Here is a 19,848-nt window from a genome sequence, read left to right on the forward strand (position 1 = left end):
ATTCTTGTAAGGAGTATACTATACCAATCTGAAATTGATCCATGAGGTAAGAAAACTATTGGAAAAGGCAATGAAGGATACCCCAACAGAATCTTCAATCTATGTCCCAAGTACTCAATACAAGATACAACCTTCTTATTTATATAAATATTTGTGTATTATTTAGACCAACTGTAGCTTCCAAATGATAGTTAAGGGGTAGCGCACTGGCAAAAATCCAAGGAGATGTTCAGGGTATGAGTGACTGAATGCAGGGCTTACTACAATAAAAAAAGTACATCATTTTAGAAGCCCAATTTAAAATGATTAATAAATTACTTTTAAGAAATTTTGCAGGTATGTAGTGTACACAAACATACATATCTCAGCAGCACGTAAAAACAAATCTCTTAAAATCTGGTAAGTAATGACTAGTATAAATACAAATTGCAAGTACGTCAGGTTAAAATCAAAATTTAAACTAAAATAAATGTCCAAACAAAATAGACCTCTAGAAGCATAAAAGTGAAAAACAATTGTGGCTTTAAGAACTAACAGCCTCAGGAATCCATTGAAAAAATTATGCAAAGTGGACTAACACCTACATGGAAACAAAAACACAGCAGTGTAAATTGAATTTAGGTTGCTAAAAATCAAGCATTTATAAATTCTGAAATTCTGGATGTGAATAGAATCTGTCAGGCCCAAGTCCAGAGACCATATAGGGAAATCCAATTGAGTTCAATCCTTTATTTGCTTAAACCAAATGGATACAATCTGGACAAATAAAAAGTAGAATTTTCCAACTTACTAGATATATCTTTAGATTGTAGAATGTGGCTACTCTGAACCTCTTCCTCTCTTCCTTACTTAGTTTGGGACTGCAGTCACTTAATCCAGGTCTCTATCTGGAAAGTTCTGTATTGCTCAAATTCTCCCTCACTGGTCCTCCATGTGCACATTCTATCACAGAATCTGAGTACAGGTAATCCTCGACTTGTGACTGCTTGTTTGGGCTTTACAGCCTACAACTTCTGATAATTACAAAACATAGCACTACCAACCTGTGGTCACATGCTCACGATCTGGGTTGGTGGCAAAATATTCAGACTAACAACTAGTTGCCAAGTGCCTTATAATCATCATTTGCAATCTTCTCTGCTGGGTCCCCAAAGTCAATGGAGAAGCTGCAGGGAAGGCTACACATTTCTGCTGCTTGCCAAGAACATCCCCTCTCATCTCTGGAGACTGGCTGTCAAAGGATTTCAGCTCTGTTTCTGTTTTGATTCTGGCAATCCAAGTAGGCATGAGCTGAAATCTTTGGCAGGTAACTCTTTCAGGCTGGTCCCAGAGTAAAAGAGCTATCTGTTGAGAATTTTAAGTTCATGCTGCTTTGATTGCAAAAATGGCTGAATCCAATTGTCAAAATTGGTTTGACTGCCAAAATCAAAGCAGGAATGGAATTGAAATTCTTCAGCTGGCAGCTCTTTCAGCCAATCTCAGAGTTAAAGAATTGCCTGTCAAAGGATTTTAGCTTCTTACCTACCTTGAAATGTCAAAGCTGATTGGATTTGCTGAATCCTGCTTAGATTGCCGAAATTGGTGTGATTTGCTGAATCTATTTGGACTGCCAAAATCCAAGCATACAGGGTGTTAAAATCGTTTGGCAAGCAGTTGTTTCAACCAGTCCCCAGAGACAAGCAGGATTTTCAGCCCGAACAGAGAGACAGTTTAGTAAGGTAGGGAACACAGGATACCTCAGGGGAATGTCCTAAAGATGCTTTTCTTTTCCTCAAAAGGCAACTGGATTTTCTTGGTTTTTTCCTTTGAAAACTTTTTGCTTCTCATCTAAGAAGCTTTTTCAGTTCTAACTAACTGGTGGGGAGTGGAAGGATTTATATTCTTGGCAGTCATCCAGTCATTTCCACTCTGAGTGGGACTCTGAGTGGTCTGGGTTATTGAGAATCTCCACAGACACTCAGGGGAATGGGGGAGGCCCCGGGAGACCTAGTGTAAGCTGTGAATGTCTCTTCCCTCTGGGACTAAAAATCCCGTTTGGCTTATGGCAGGAACCATTTTCCACTCCTGAGTGGAGAGATACTCATATATGGTCTGTATTTGGTCTTCCCCATTCTCCTAAGGCATCCTGTACTCCTTATCTGGAATTCTGTCACTTAGCAACCTGCAAGATCACTTAATGTCCACAATTTGGAATGCTAGAACTGCGGTTGTTAAGGTAAGCAGTTGCATGATATTTCACCTAATGACACTTGGGTCAATGACCAAGATTCAAGTCCTAATTGTAGCTATAATTGGAGGACTACCTATAGATTAAGCATTAGGAAGTAAAGTATCATATTTTAACTTAGGGAACATTTAGGTTTTTGCTAGCCTGCGGCACAACAAATATAATTTTTTCACAAATTGATTCTCATATTCAAATACTTCCTCAGCATTTTAATGGTTCATGTAATAGAGTCATTTCTAGCACAACGGGTAATTAGGCCGAACAACATATTATAATACAAATTAAATATAGCTCTTGACAAATAAAATTAATTTTTGAGAAGTTTTAAGGAATTAAACTTTTGATGACATTATGGAATAATGATACCACATCTAGTTAGTAGAGGCGACAGGTAAAACAGATTCAACAATCATTATTGGAGCTGAAGGAGATACCAGTATTATCATTAATAGGCACAGCACAAATTGCCCATTTCTCATTGGATGAAGGTACAGTTTTTCCTTGTACCTTTCAACTTTACTTTTTTTTTGCATATAAAAAGCACTTGTCCATTTGGTCTTTTAGAATACTGAATTGGTCACTTCCAATTCCATCCTAGAATACTCTCATATGCATAGTAATTTATAACCTTAATTTCCTTGCATACAATCTGTCCATTTAGAGATATTTATTTCTCCCCACATGACATTTTCCCCCTTCTGCACAGAACTATTTTTGAAGTAACATAATGCACATATATTCCTGAAGAGAATGGACATCAGCCCGAGGATCGGAAAACTCTCATGAGCTAAACTTTATTCACAGAAAACCATGAGACACTTAAGGTTATCATTCTTGTACATAGGATCTGCCATGATATTAAAAGTTTCATGATAATAACCTAAATATTAAAAATTCTCATTCAATCAGTAGTGACATGATGGCTACCATTCCAACATCTGCTTGACTGATTTTCCATTCATTTTCCTTTTTGAAAGAGCAGAAGATAATACATGGAAAACTGTCTCCACTGAAACTTTTCCATTTCGTAGAGCTATAGTGAACATCATTTCTTTATGTAGCTTAGATAGAGAAGATCCAGTGCAGACATGTTCCTTAATAAATAAACTGACATTATCCCACTGAAACAAGTGGAAGTTTATGCCATGTAATGATACTAACCAGAATTTTAGCTACATCATACATTTCAGGAAAGAGAGGATATTCATATATGTAAACAAAAACTTGATTAGTTGTACTGTCTTGCATGCAGCAGATACCTCAATAAACTTCATGTAATAAAAATGTACTCAAGACACTTTGGGAAAAGAGAATATGAATCAACTATCTTCCCATAAGGGCTCTGATTCAGAAGAGGAAAAGGCATTCATGATCTCATTGCTAACATATGATGAATAATGGAAAAGCAAGTCAACTTCCAAAATACATACATTTTTGCTGCATTAAATATACTAATATTTTTTTACTCTGTAAACACAGTAAGGTCTTTGCCTTGGCTCTATTTTTCTACCAAGCAACTGTAGCCACAACTTGTTTTGTATTGGTTTATTACATTGAAATCCATCCAGAGTTCACAGTCAGGCAGACCCAAGTTCAAATAAATAAACAGGATTACACTTAAACACTTCCCACCCTATCTGCCTATAGAAAAATGTGTATGACAATCAGGAAATAATGGTTGGAATTGTATACATATCATTTAAATAACTCAAAAAGAGGACAACATGTACATTAAGGTTCCATATACTGTCACCCAATTTACCTACACGTGTTTGCCGGCGTATAAGGCGACCCGGCGTATAAGACGCCCCCCACCACCACCAGAAACGCCCTCCAAAAATCCCGGGGCTGCAGCGGCAGGGCGGAGTGCCAGGGGCCGTGGGAAGAGCAGGCAGGCTGCAGCCTCGGGCGGAGCGAGGCGAGCGGGATGAAGCGAAGCGACGCAGGGGATCCGGGAAGCCAGAGGCGCCGCTGCGTCCAACAAGCATCCGAAAGCCGGCAGTGGATATACCGGCGCATAAGACGACCCCCCACTTGGAGGCATGTTTTTCGGGCAAAAAGTCGTCTTATACGCCGGCAAATACGGTAACTTATAGGCAGAATGCACTATGGGAAATGATGACTAGAAGGAATAACAACTGGAACTAAATGTATTTGATGAAGTGTCAATCTCAGACATTCTGGTAATAATGCTTAGATGGCTAGATGGCTAGAAATGAAGAAGACTTAAGGAATTTCTTGTTGAAGGTGAAAGAGATTACAAGGCCAGCCTGCTGCTCTGTATTAAAAAAAACAGACTTTAAGATTATGTCAACACACAATCCCAATGTAAATAGCAGAGAAGAACCTGCAGTAGTAAAGACTTTAGGCTTAAATTTTCACTATAATAATGATATAAAAAGGCATCTCTTAACCGGGAGAAAAACTATGTTAGAACTAGACATGGCTATGAAAACTAAATGAAAACAAACTTATATCTTTAAACTGTGATGCTGGAGTACATTGATTAAAAATAGTCCAATAAAAATGAATGAAAAAAATGATTAATTCAATCCTAGACGAAGACTGCTCATTTTAAGAACTTATAATGAAGCAAAATAGTAAGATATTTTGAATGCATCATAAGAAGACACAGATACTAGAGAAGTGTTTTAAAACATTTAGAAACACCAAAGATCATTGGAAAAGAGGCTAACAGAATACATAATGCCTACACTGTACTTAAAAAAAGCTTGCACAAATTTATGCAAGTTATGAACCTTTAAGAAGTCAAATAACAGTCACTGACACATGATGGTGAAATGATGTCCACTGGATTGCGAAGATTTGGAAGAGATTAAATACATTTTAAATAGCTACAGCATGACTCCCAATATTTAATCTGACAAAACATGAAAAGCATTTGCCATATGGGAAATTGTATCAATTAAATTTAAGTGAAGTCCTTGACCTAAAAAAAAGGTTCCACCTTTGAATCTTCCTCCCAGACTGCAAGACTCTATTTCTCCTCAATTCTCTTTGAGATCACTAGTTCCTTGCTAGTACTAGCAACAATGCTTCCCGCTATGTCTTAATGATTGCTGAGTCTTTTTCCCATTACCAACAGAAATAGGGAAACACTAATGCCTTCTGTCAGAGTATTGCAAGTTCATGGCAAAATGGGCGTTGGTTCTTACCTGACACGCCATTTCTCTGGAGCCGTGAGGATCATCCAGAGAGTGGGAGGTGCTTCAGTCTCACGTCGTTGATGGCTGAGCTCAATCACTGAGGAACGCTCCGCCCTCCATCACGTGGCTCTCTTGCGTTCCCCAGTTTGCGTGAAGACGAAGGTGAAGAGAAGGACGTTGCTCTGCTCTCCCTATGCTAAATAGGTCATTGGCGAAACAAGGCCCCACCAGACGGCAATTAAGCAGGGCTGGATGATCCTCACGGCTCCAGAGAAATGGCGTGTCAGGTAAGAACCAACGCCCATTCTCCTGAGAGCCGTTCGATCATCCAGAGAGTGGGACATACCAAAGCTTGGCTGTCCTACGGGAGGGACCCCGCCTGGTCCTGCAATCTCCGAGGTTCCCTGAAGACTCGCTGGAGGACTCGCCTACCAAACGAAGCCTCCGCCGAGGCAAAGGTGTCAATCTTATAGTGTCTAATGAAAGGAGAGGGGGATGCCCAAGTGGCTGCCCGACAAATATCAGAAATTGGAGCCTGGGTGGCCCAAGCCGCCGAGGTGGCTGCACTTCTGGTGGAGTGTGCTGTGATCCCCTGGGTACCGGCAGTGCCTGGGACAAATAAGCCTTGGAAATGGTAGCCCTAATCCAGCGGCCGATGGTTGACGGGGACACTTTGTGGCCTAAGGATTTGGGCTGGAAGGAAAGGAAGAGAGATTCTGACCTCCGGAAGGGTTGGGTACGCTTAATGTAAATGCGTAGGGCCCGTCTTACATCCAGTGAGTGCCAAAGCTTCTCCCTTTCCCGCGAGGGATTGGGACAGAAGTTCGGGAGTATGAGTTCTTGAGCCCTGTGAAAGGTCGAGTTAACCTTGGGCAGGAAGGTAGGGTCCGGTCGGAGGACCACCTATCGGCATGAAATATGCAAAGGTCCTTCTCACCGACAAGGCTGCTAACTCCGATATGCGGCGGGTCAAGTAATAGCTACCAGGAATACCACTTTGAATGTGAGGAATTGGAGAGAGGCTTCCCTGAGAGGCTCAAAGGGTTGCTTAGTCAGAGACACCAGGACCTTGTTAAGGTCCCAGGTAGGGTATCGGTGTATGGTTGGGGGACACAGGTTGGTGGCCCCCTGAGGAATGCCCGAATACGGGGTGGTGGGAAAGGGAACCCAGGTTATCACAGTCAATGACTGTGGATAGCGCTGCGACCTGACGCCTTAGGGTGTTGGGGAAAGCCCTTTCCTCAGGCCCTCTTGGAGGAACTCCAAGACCTGAGCTATGGAAGGTGACAGCGGGTTGATCTGGAGACCATGACACCACTCGCAGAATCCCTTCCAAGTGGCGTTGTATATGCGGGTTGTTGAAGGTCGCCTGGCGCTAAAATGGTCTCAATAACTTGGTCAGAAAACCGTTCTTTCCTTAAGCGCTCCCGCTCAACCTCCAAACGGCTAACTGGAGCCACTGAGGGTCTGGGTGTTGAAGGGGCCCCTGGGAGAGGGATATCCTGGTCGGGGGGATTCTCCAGGAGGGGCCACCAATAAGTTGCGCGGAGGTCCGCAAACCAGGGGCGCCTGGGCCAGAAGGGTGCTACTAGAATCAGCTCTGCCCTCTCGGAGATGAGCTTCTGGAGAACTCTGGGAACCAGGGCTAGAGGCGGGAAGGCATAGAGGAGCCCTGTGGGCCAGGGGCAACGGAGGGCGTCGTGATTCTCGGCCCCGTGGGAGGGGTACCTGGAGAAAAACCTGGGGAGTTGCGTGTTGAGTGGAGAGGCGAAGAGGTCTACTAACGGGAGACCGAACATTCTGGTCGCTTCCCTGAATAGTGACGGGTGGATGCGCCATTCGGACTGGTCCACCGTGGTCCTGCTTAGCCAATCCGCTGGGTGTTTGAGTCCCCTGAGATGTGTTCGGCTCTGAGGGAGAGGAGATTGCGCTCTGCCCAACGGCAGAGGCGTTCGCCTCCCTCATCAAGCGGATGGACTGTGTGCCCCCTGACGGTTGACGTGAGCCTTGGCGGTGACGTTGTCCGTGAGTATGAGGACATGCCGCCCGCGTGCACTTGGGGGAGGAAACTGCGCAGGGCCAGGAAGATGGCGTGGAGCTCCAGCCAGTTTATACTGCACCCCGTTCTACCTGAGACCATGTGCCCTGAGTTGAGAGCGAGAGGATGTGGCGCCCATCCGGACAGGCTGGCATCTGTGGTAAGGGTGAGGCGGTGGGGCTCCTTGATGAAGTGACCCTTGTTGATGGTGGGGCTGGTCCACCAGAGGAGAGATGTAAGGACTTTTGGAGGTACCTTGACTGTGGCCTTTGAGTTGCTTCTGCCGGTCCGCTGGAATGGGAGCAGGAACCATTGTAGGGTCTAAGCGTGTAAACGGGCCCATGGAACAATGGAGATACAAGAAACCATTTTACCCAGTAATTTGGACAATTCTAAAATTGTAACCTTCCTGGAGCTGTCTGATATGCCTGACGGCTTCCTGGATACTAAGGTATCTCTCGGGGGAGAGGAACACCTTACCCTGCACTGAGTCAATGACAGCCCCCAAGTGGGAGATCCTGGTAGATGGGGATAGTTGGCTCTTTTGCCAATTAACTAGGAAACCATGGTCTTGGAGGGCCGAGATAGTAACCCTGATGTCCCTCTCTGCTTGGGGTCTGGAGGGAGAGAGGATGAGGATGTCATCCAGGTAGCAATGGAGGCGGACCGGGAGATTCCTGAGATGAGCCGCCAGGGCCGCGAGGACCTTAGTGAAGGTCCTCGGGCAGAGGCTAGCCCAAAGGGAAGGGCGACATATTGGAAGTGGCGGTGGTTGTAGCAGAACCTGAGGAATTTGAAATGGGAGGGTCGGATTGGAATGTGGAGGTAGGCCTCGGAGAGGTCTATGGAGGATAGCCAGTCCCCTTGGCGGATGCTGAGGAGGATGGACTGCAGGGTGTGCATCTTGAACCTGCGATAGACCAGATAACGTTAAGGCGTTTAAGGTCCAAGATGGCCCTCCATCCTCCGGAGGATTTGGGGACTACAAAAAGGTGGGAGTAGAACCCCTGCCCCGCTGGGAGGGTGGGACGGGTTGAATGGCCTGTATTTGGAGAAGATGATGGATTGCTGAATCCATTAGGTTGCGTTTGATGGGGTCCCTTGAGGGGGGCGCCAGAAAGAAGTCAGGGGGCGCTCTTGAATTCGAGCGTGAGGCCAAGTCTGATGGTATCACGGACCCAGGTATCAGAGGTGGAAGAGTCCCATCGGTCGGCAAAGTGCTTGAGGCGACCGCCGATGGGAGGAGGGACGGGATCTATCTACGCCGGAAGGGCCTCCCTCCTGAGCCCCTGAAAGGGCGCCTGTAGCCTGCCCCTCCTGTTCCTATCGGCCGGATCGGTTCGATCCTGGGGCTGGAACGGTCGGGAGGAGGGGGTCTCGAGTACCTTGGCGGAAGGGAGACTGGTAGAAAGGACGGGAGGAGCCTCTCGAAATGGCTGGGGGCTTCTAGACTCTGACCTCCGAAACAGAGGAGGGAGAAATTTTCTCTTGCTCCGGGTTTCAGATAGCAAGGGGTCCAGAGCCGTGCCAAATAGTTTGTCTCCTTTTATGGGGGCAGTAGCCAGCTTAACTTTGTTTTTAACGTCCGCCTGCCAGTGTTTAAGCCAGAGCAGGCGGCGAGCAGTGACATGGGACGTTATTGCCCGGGCGGAGAACTTGACCGCATGGAAGGTGGCGTCAGCGGAAAATTCCCGCCGCGGCCGTCAATTTTGCTATGTCCTGGTGAGCCCTTGTGTTGGAGGGGGGAACATGTTGCTTCAGTTGCCGAAGCCACCAGATCGAGGATCTGGTGAAGAAAGAAGCCGCAGTGGCTGATCTAATGGCCCTGAGTCCGCTTGGTGAGCTCTCACGTAGGGCGAGCTCGGACCTCTTGTCCTCGGGTTTCAGAGCCTCTAGGGGTTCACTGGGGGAGGACGAGGAGGCCAACCCAACAATGGGCTCATCCACCTCGGGGTGTTGAGTAAGTCACAGAAACTCGACTCGAGGTTAAAGAACCTCCTGTCCAGGCTGGATGGGGCGGAGGGGCCCTAGTAGAATTCAGTTGATTTGAGACCAGGTCATGAAATAGGGGTGGAGCCGGGATTACCTCCGCCTCCACCACGGGTTGACTAAAGATGGCGTCCTCTGACCTTCTGCCGGGAGGGAGAGCTGAGGAGGTTTGCACCGACAGGCCAGAGATGTTCCTGGCTTTGAATAAAAGGGATTTAAACATGTGGGGCTTGAACAGGCCCGCAACAGTGGGTTGGTCCGGTGAGACCCTCATCCTCGGACATGTCCCCTCCATAGGATCTACCTCCGATAGGGGCTCCTCTTGTTGCATAGACCCCCATTCCATTTCCTCTTCCCCCAAATTGGTCTAGATACTCTATATCCTCCTCCGGTTCCCTTTCTGGGAGAGGACTGCCCTTTGAGAAGGTACCTGACCACGAGTAGGGTCTGATCTAGGCGAGGACCTCATTGATGGTGGGTCGTGTTCGGGCGCCAGTGAGGGGGAGTAGACCTGGACATCTGTTGAAGGCCCTCTGCTATCCCCTGGCGAATGGCCCGTTCCATCAATGCCTGTATGTGCACAGGGATCTCGGATGAGGGGCCTCCTCCTGGCGAAGACCAGCGGCCGTGGGCGTGAAAGTAGCTTCAGGAGGTTGTCTGGTTGATGGGCCGGGAGCCTGGTGTCCCTGGGATGGGCTGCGCCTGGAGACGGAAAAACAATCTGGAGGAGGGGGTGTCTGGAGGTAGAAGGAGCGGAGGGTGCTGGAAGTACCGGTTGAGTCTCTCTGGACCTCCTGTCAAATTCCCTCTCGAGAGCCCCGTGACGTCGTAGGGCGTCTCTCTGAGAAGCCTTAGAGGTCTCTTTAGGTGTTTCCTTAGGGAGTTTCCTTAGCCTGTTTGCGCAGGTGGTAGGATTTGGATTTGGCCTTCAAAGAAGGGCCTTTGGTGGAATGTCATCTGCCATTGTACAAGAAAGGACAGTAATACAGTTAAAGGCGGTTGGCTCGCCAAGGGTTCGACCTACAACAAAGGTGGGTGTCCTTTCAGCTGGCCCACACCCCTTTTGGAATTTAGATGTATAAATTCTGTAATAAAGATGTTGAAATAATTCTTAATACTTATCTGCACAAGCAGGATAACAATCCAATGAGACTTGGAATGCTAAGGTACAATATCAATAAGAAAAAAATTACAGGAATAAACTCACTCAGGTCTATCTATATGTGAGTATAAATATAAACCTATATATGAGGAAATATCTAGACCTGCATACAGGCAGATATTCCAATGTCTATTAGAATTAGAACTATTGTTAATATTCTTGTTCTAATATTATTATTAGTAATATATGATTATTATTAATATTATTATTATTATAATTATTATTATTGTAATTATAAATATTATTATTATTACTCTATTAATGAAAGATTGCCAATTATCCGAATTAAACGCCTGAGGCTGGAAGAGAGGCCTCTGGCAGCTGGAGCTCCCAGGCAACAACCGGGAGGGATAGGCTGCAATCACTTGCCCTGAGCGTGCTGCGGAAGCCAACAATTACTAAATTGTACCAATTAGCAAAGGCCCTACAGGCTGAGAGGCCTGTGCTAGGGCCGTTACTTCGCAGCTATGAGGCCTCAATCTTTTATTTTATTTTATTTTATTTTTAAAGATGGCGCCCGCCACGTGGTGGCGCCTAGAGGCGATCGCCCACGTTTCTAAAGTCCCGGGCTGCTCAGGGCAATGAAGTTTTACTTCTCCGGCCTTAAAAGAGGCCGAGGAAGCCAAGCAGTAAGTTTCGCCCCTTCTTAGGGCGAGCGGCGTTGCGGTGGGGGGGAATACCAGCAGCACTTATCAGTGCGATCAGTAAAGCTGCTGCAAGCGCAGCGAGAGAAACGGCAGGCAAGAGATCAAATTGGGGAATTAGCGCGAAGCGCGAAAGTCGCCTGTTCTACAACCCCTGGGGGCGAAAGAAACGCGCTCCCCTTAAATCCCCAGTCCTGCGCCAGAAGGCTAAGGAAATAACTTGTTTTTTTTTTTCCTATAAATAGATTCAAACCTGAGAGCTAGTCTTGGATCGGCCAAGGAGTGAGAAATGCACAGCCTAACTTGACGACGCTGAGCGCAAACTGGGGAACGCAAGAGAGCCACGTGATGGAGGGCGGAGCGTTCCTCAGTGATTGAGCTCAGCCATCAACGACGTAGACTGAAGCACCTCCCACTCTCTGGATGATCCGAACGGCTCTCAGGAGAACGGACAAAGCATTCTGGGGCATCATCAAAATTGATTCAATCTTCATCTAGCACATAGTTGCCAATAATCTAGAAAACATAAATGACCAGTTACTGTAAGTGTCAACGCCAAACTAAACCTGGCAGAAGCCATTTTCCTAGTTCATCATTGTCACACACTACAGGAAGGAGGTGCAGGTTGGAAAGCCTTGCTAGACACAACATAGATCTTTCTTGTGGGAACCAAGGTCATCTCCCAGGCAATGGGAGGAGGAGAATAGTGCCTGAGGATTAACCTAATTGGCCAACATGACCAGTGACACTTGGAGAAGGGGTTATTCCTAGCTTTAATTATGTTAAAACCAAGGGAAAGATTCAGAATTAGTTTTCCACTAAGCATGCCAATATGATGTCCCTAATAAAGAAGTTTTTTGAGGAAATGAGTAGCCTCAGAGTTCTGATTTGCCTGGGATCGTTAGTCGGAAACTTGACATTAAGTTGCTTTTATAGCTCACTTCACCAAAGAGGCTATAAATGATTTGAATTCTTACTTTATGTTGTGGATAATTTTAGTAATACTGTTTTGACATTATAACAATCTGATAGGGCAGAAAACTGCAGCAAAACCTACAAAAGTATATTTTGCCTCAATACCAAACTTAATTGTATGTATTTCCTTACTTCAGAATGCAAAATTCACCTAGAAAATGGAAGCAATTTAATATGACACAATGCTGGCAATTTAATTGGAAGTGATCAAATTACTTCCTATTTTAAGCATGGAAAAAGTTTCCCTGAATAAATAAGGAAGGAAATCTATTGAAACACACAAACCTTTTTAAAAGATATTTTAGAGCAATGGTTCAAAGTAATTAGCCACCACCACCATTTCTTATCTAAAATACATTATTTTGAAAAGAAAGGAAGAAAATGCATCTGAACATGCATTACCATCTCTTAAACGATCCACTATAAAAGTGAAGCCTGTAGTTCTTGGGTGCAAGACATATTCATACTTCTGAAGTCCATTTTTTTCAGCAAATGTATCACTACGGGCTTTAGTTTCATCTACAGAGAAAAGTAGTAGGAAAAACAAAATGCCTTAAATTTCAGCATTACAGAGAACATCACTAGAATAAAGAATCAAAGACATTATAATAGAATGCATTTATTTCAATAAAAATCATTAAAAAATACTTCTGTCACTTTCTTACATAAACATAGTTAAGCTATACTCCCAAAGTCCAATTCTTACAATACAGAATACAACTGTCAGGAGAGAGCTGCAGTCACGGTATGTCTTGGGTCAAAAGGGTTTCAAAAATTGCAGGACCTAGTCCAAAGGCTGAATCAGCAACAACACCTAGAACCGTGATGGCAAACCTATGGCATGCGTGCCAGAAGTGGCATGCAGAGCTACTTCTGCCGGCATGCGAGAGGTTGCCCGGAAGAGCCCCACTGCCACCTGCCTGACAGCTGATTGTCGGGTATCTGGCGTGCATGCGTGGGGGGGGGGGGCGGGGCAGGGAAGACGCACGCACATGCGCAGAGACATGTAGTGCGTGTGGAGGGGTCACATGTGCATGTGCAGGGACCATGTGCGGGCATGTGGGGGGCATGCACATTGCCTTCTGGGTGCTGGTACACAAGCGCACACACAATTTTCGGCACGGGAGATGAAAAAGGTTAGCCACCACTGACCTAGAATCTATCTATTAGGTCTTCTAGGATTACTGATCCAGGACCCCAGTGTTATATTCAATAGACATTATTTCTGCTTTTCATTAAGAATGAATAGGCAATGAAGCACAGCAAGCAGGAATCTAGGACTCCATACCGATAAGCAGTACGTGAGAAAATCTTACAAACTTAGATATTAATTTCCATTAACCAAGAAGCACAGATTGTGGTTTGTTTGTTTGTTTTTATGAAAAAACCAATCTTTCAAACAGCCTACCAGGTTGCCTCTTGCAAATCCAACAGGAGGAATGAAAGCTCTAGGTTAAGTTCAGAGACTAAATTTTGTTGGTATGCTTTTTATGAACAGGAAATGTTTGGGACATTATGCATCCAGAAAGAATAATATAATGAGAAACAGCAGTAGCAAAGACCTATGATACATGTCAAGACTTGTGAGGAAGTACAATCTTCTCTATTCAGTATATTAACATTAAAAACCAAATCAAACCAAACAACAGAATTCTTCAAAACAAGTTTCATGTTTCTTTTCCTATACTTAAATGGAGTAATATTATCACCATCCTTAAAAGTATGAAAAACAACTAACAATGCCTGAAAAACTAATAAAATAAGACAAAAAATAAAAACTGAAGATAAAATGTTACTTTTTTTCACTTTAAACATTTTAAATCTATATAAAACAGAAAATTATACATAAAACAACTTAGTATGATATAAAATCATGCCAAAAAGATCTTAGATATGCCTCATCATAAATATTCTACTAATTCTATTATCAGATTTACAAAAATATTTTTTTTGCTATTTATTTAATACAAGCAAAAGTAAACATTTAACTTTACTTATTTATTCTAGTCATTACTAAGCACAGAGATGGGAAAGAACTACTCTTTACTTCACATTATATAGCATTATTTTGCTTGCCAACACATTCTAAGAATGAATGTGGAACATTAAATTAAGTAACCCTGATGTACCTGTGAGATCGGTTCCTTCAGGAAAGATGAGAAGCTGCAGTGGTTCATGGATATCACAAAAATAATCCAGCATATTTCCAAAATGAAGTTTGTCTTCTTCCCATTTCCTCTGAATGAAAATGAAGGCAGCAACCTGCATGGCCCAACCTAAAACAAATTTGAAGAATTTTTTAAACACTGAATTAGTTATTTATTTGGATGGTGCCTGAACGTGATTTAGGTTCCCAAAGTATACAAAGATGGTTTAATATAAGAACTCAACATATTTATTAGTAAAAAAAAATCATAGTATCTATGATTATATTAAAAACAAAGATTTTGAGATATGTTAAAACTTGTGGAAAAGCAAGACTTGTGTTAACTGTTTCTTTTTAAAATCAAATCTTCATTCATACAATAAAATGTTGCAGCAACAATGGCTTGATCCCAAAGAATGGAAATTTCTTCTTATAAATTATTTTAAGAAAATGTTTCATAATCTATTTTTAAGGAGACTTTGAAGGGGGTACAGGAAAAAACGACCCCCCTTTCCCATTCTGCTGATGTTAAGGGCTAATTAGAAACTTATATTTCTACTGGTATAAATTCTACATTTTGTTCCTTAAGGATGATTTTTAAGAGGAAACAGATGTCTAACCAAATTGTCAAAGTTTGCAAAAAATGCATGCCATTACTTCCATTTTCCTTCTGAACTGAGTTTAAACATTAAACCCTTCAACATTATGAAATATACATGTGTGTTAGCACATTAGAGAATTAGATATTAAATATAGAACTAACATATATACTTTTAATTATTGTTTTAAAAATGGCAAAAAATAGCAGAACCATATCAACCCTTTCCAAATTCTGTTTTTTATTAATAGACTTCTGCACTATTTACCATTAACCATTTCTCTTGTTACTAATAACTGAGCAAAGTTTTTTCCAATTTGGTACCCTCAGGATGTATTGGTACTACAAGATGATCTCGTGTTTCATCAAATTTCAATTGTTTTTTTTTTATTATAAAACAGCCAGATACTTGATATTTCTGGCAGGAGAGGGAAAGGGGAGGAGATGGTTCCGCATGTGCATATGCCACTTGTGCAAATGCAGCTTCACACACTTGCACACCGCTTGCCCAGACCGGTTCCCAATGGGCCACAGCCTGGACCAGAGGCTGGGGACGTTGTTATAAAACGTAAGAGATTGGTCTACAGATCAGGTTTTGTAGCACTATAGTGTTGATGAGGCAAAAGAAGCTTGTTTCATGAATATTTCTGAAAATCAAAAATTACACATACACACAATTTTTGGGGAAGTGGCTGTGCAATCAGTTCTAGGTCAAACTTCAATGCTGGATTGCAACAACCAAGAGGGAAACCAGAAGAAATGTTATCAAAATACTTAAAATGAAATTGTGATTTAAATGAGTTTTGTTCCATTGAAGTTGCTAGTGGTGCTATTTTTTCTAACAAAGATTTCACTGAAAAAACTGGATTGAGATTTAGACTTGATTAATTATCAAATTAGATAACTGCAAAACTATCTTATTTCCCATTTCTATAAAACTCATGCTCTTCCCCCTTATCTGAATCAGCATTAAAATTCACATTGCAAAAAAAAAAAAAAAAAGATTTCGATATCCATATTTCTGGTATAAACAATTCAGTAAAAATGATAACATTATAAGAAACATTTTCCAGCATGTGGACTCAAAGCTAATTCACAATATAAATAACTCTAAGTAACTCTAAGTCTGACAGCTCCTGATAGAATTGCTGGAAGACATCATATGACACTATTGATCAGACTTTCACTTTAAAAGGTCATCACCTACAATCCACAAAGCAAACCACAAGCTATTTATACCAGGTTTAAAGGGACACAGGACACACACACACATACAAAATCTTTGACCCTATTCAGATACTGGCTTGCACGTTATAACAACAGACCTCCCTCTGAAGAATTATGGATATGATGGTAATGGTAAGTACAAGTATAATGACACATTCAAGCAAAAATACAAGGTATTCCTGGTTGGGAAATCACTTTAACTATAAATGGACTGTTGCAAAATAAACTGTGTTGCTTCAGTCTTTGAACAGTATGTAGACTCCTATTTACAAGGATTTTATTGCACAACCCATCTTCATATCTATTCTATCCTAATAAACATGTATTTCTATACTATTCTCACATTCCAAATTGCTTTATCTTTGCTCCTATGTTTCTTTTCTTATATTTCTGTCTTTGTTCAATTAACCTTTTACCCCTTCTCTCCCTTAATTAGCCTTAATTATTTATTGAGTGTTGACATTCTTTACTTTCTCTCAATAGGTGAGGGAAAATTCTTTAGCTCTCAGGTACTTGTTCTGTGGCTGGGCACATACGTGCCTCTTCACATTGACAACACTTTGAGTTGCTGGTGACCCTGTTTGAGGGCTGTTATAGCTATTGCTATGGATTTTTAGGAAAGGGCATCCTTATTTGCTCCCATGTCACCATCAACAGTTTTCACATTAAAGGTACCATAATCTATTACATTGTCATTGGCACATTGTGTTACATCTTCAATCAACCAGGAACTCTTTGGCCTCTTTTCCTTGGGCACCACACTCATTGTGCTACCTTCTCTTCATCAAATAGCAGCTAATTCTCTGGAAAAACCATCCAACAAGCCCAGGACAATGTAATTCTATTTAAAAACAACCAGCTCTACTTATTAGTTTTGAAAAAGATAACAATATATATATTACACAAGCTAGGCATGATGTGAAATTACATTAAAGATAAAACAAAATAAAAGCAATGTTTTGATAATTGCCCCATATAAATTGTAGTTGTCGATACCTTTGCCATATCTGAAAGTACTGCCTATTTGTAATCTAACTTGGGTTCTGTTCTTTCCAATTATAAGACAAGACAAAATAGAATTTGAAGTCCTTGGCTCCAGAGGCCCTTAGGGCAGTTAACAAAAATAACATATTTTAGAATATTATAAGTAAATCAATCAATAACCTACCAAATCCCGGAATGGCTTTGAGAGTAGATTTGAGGCAGATTTTTTCAAGTCGGAGGTAGCTATATCTCAGCAAACAACTCCATAAAAACATCCAATCCATTCGTGTTCGATGATTCATGATTATGACACTTCTTTCTCCGGGGATGAATCCATCACCTGTTATGACTACTTTTGACCCAAACACTATCTCCAGCAGGGCCTAGATAAAAAACTAAAATATTATATGACCATCCTACAAATGAGCTAAATATCTCAAAGCAAATATTAACACTGATTAATTTTTTTAAAAAAATCCATTACATTGCACTAAAACCTTCGACTAGTCTATGCTTACCTCCACAAATATAGTTTTTTTTCTTTCAAAAATTATAATTAACCTGAAGAATTTGAAAAAAAACTTTTCACAATAATATAACTGCATAAATGAATATAATAGCAACTGCATGACTATGCAAGGTGAACCGAATACATCAGCAAATGCTTTGGTCAATACTTTTACTTCAAAAGTTTTATGTATGGATTCTGTATCACTGGAGATAACTGATCTGAATAAAGTGTTACTCTACTTCAGAGGATGTGAGTTCTAGTTCTGTTTTAGGCATGAAAAACCAGATGGGTGACTTTGGGACAGTGACTCTCAGCCCTATTCACCTCCAGATTGTTGTAGGGAAAATAAGAGGAAGGAGGAATATTAAGTATGCTCGCTACCTAGTTCTTCATAAAAAAAGGATGGGATAAAATCTAAACAATTAAAAAAAAGTTTTATCCGGTTCTGAACTTGAATTTTATGTAACAAGGACTACAATATCCACAGATGTCTCCCTGGTATTTACAGGGCTCCATCTGACTTTATTTTTATTTTATATATTAAAAAAATATTCAAACAGGTTCTTGAAATGCTTCCTGTATTTTCATACACATTTAAAAGAAAGTTTATATAATGAATTAATTTTATTCTTCTTTTACACCTGTTGTATTTTGCTTTAATTTTTGGGATGTTTTTATAGTTTTTGTAAACCATTTCAAGTTTCTGTTTTATAATATAGGCCTCCCAGAAGCCTCCAAAAATCTTTTTAGAACACCAAGCAAGTATCGAGCCCAGCAAAAAAGAAAGTTAAACTGGGGTACAGATAATCACAGAGACCAATTTGCCTTGGTATATATGTTTTATAACTGGATTTGTTCCCAAGGCAACCACTTTGTGAGAGTACCCAGAGAAGTTTTTAAAATTCTAAAGCTCTCCACTAGCCAAAAAGGTTGCCTAATCCTGCTCTAGGCTACAAAAGAAAGGAACAATAAGTACACAAGATACTTGTAGACAGAAATGTGGGAGAAGTTAATTTTTCAATCTCTATTTAAGGGATTGTTGATACATATGGGAGTTATAGTCTAAAGGAGTAAATCAATAATTTTCAGTATTTCTTCAAACTCCAGTGGAAACTTAGCTTAATTTGAGGGTTGGCATATTGTTCAACCACAGAAGAAGATGAAAGAAAATGTTGGAGAACTGTGGGGCAATCCTTACTTGCTAAACACTGAAACCGTGTCTTACTGAATCACCACATGGTCTGAAAGCAACTTTAGTTATGTTGTAAAAGAAACAGAAAACAGACATACTGTTTCAAATTAGACATATTTAGTTATAAAATCGTGAACATCTTTTTCACATGAACCTTTTTGCACTGCACTGAGTTGGTGCTTGTGGCAGAGCCATAATCCAGAAAGTACGGTAGTTAAGTAGGCATTGTTTGGGCAGCCAATGACCAAGGACTATTCTGGGAGATACTACTTTGCAGACCTCAGTAAAAGGCTTTGGAAAGTATTGGATATTTTAAAACATTTTTTTTCTCTTGCTTTCCTTTTGAAAAGAAAATGGGAAGTTATATTTTGATGATACGGCAGTTTGCCACCATATTTTTATACTGGCAATTTTCAAATTACAACCATTTCTTCAGTAACAGTTCAAAGTTACATTGCTGCTGAACAAAAGGACTTGCAACTGGTCTACAAAGATGCTGTCACTGCAGTGCCCCTATTGTCATGTGATCAAAATTCAGATGTTTGGCAGCATGCCCTGCATTTACAGCCACAAGAACACTTCATCGTCCCCTTCCCATGTATCTTACCCCTCCATCTGTGCCATTGCGCCTTCCTGTACTTTGCGGACCCCCAACACCATATCTGACCAAAATGGTCTTTCTCAATGCAACTGCTGGCTCTCAGAGGCTTTCTTCCCAAGGTCACACACAGTGGTTTCCTTGCAAGACCTGGGGAAGATGGCCTTGCATGGCCAGCAGCTCCATTATGAAGTGCCAGAGTGGGCACACCTCATCAGTAGTTGGAGCAAGAAGATTAAAAGTCAGTTGCAGTGACAAACACAGGGTGGCAGGAGACTGTGAATGCAATGTGGTCAGAGTGGCTGAGGTCCCCAGGCACTGTGGCTTTGTGCCATGCTGCTGGGTTGTCTATGACTTCCAGGGGCTCTTACTTAGGAGTTCTGTGGTTTT

At 42.0% G+C, this 19,848-nt stretch overlaps 1 protein-coding gene across 6 annotated transcripts in view; it reads right to left on the minus strand.

Moving 5' to 3' along the window:
- LCLAT1 (lysocardiolipin acyltransferase 1) overlaps nt 1-19,848 on the minus strand; it is a 69,637-nt gene that overhangs the window by 26,163 nt on the left and 23,626 nt on the right. For 5 of the 6 annotated variants that reach the window (XM_087965214.1, XM_026681803.2, XM_087965232.1 and 2 more), the window contains 3 exons: nt 17,342-17,540; nt 14,332-14,478; nt 12,605-12,721 (listed from right to left, as the gene is read on the minus strand). In XM_087965214.1, coding sequence (XP_087821340.1) covers nt 12,605-12,721; nt 14,332-14,478; nt 17,342-17,540 — 463 coding nt within the window. The remainder of the gene's footprint in view (nt 1-12,604; nt 12,722-14,331; nt 14,479-17,341; nt 17,541-19,848) is intronic. The other variant, XM_087965236.1, reaches the window with a different exon arrangement.

This window comes from Notechis scutatus, chromosome 1, assembly GCF_049901735.1.
Source record: "Notechis scutatus isolate UNSWTSFEM ecotype Mainland chromosome 1, rNotScu1.2, whole genome shotgun sequence".
NCBI lineage: Eukaryota > Metazoa > Chordata > Lepidosauria > Squamata > Elapidae > Notechis > Notechis scutatus.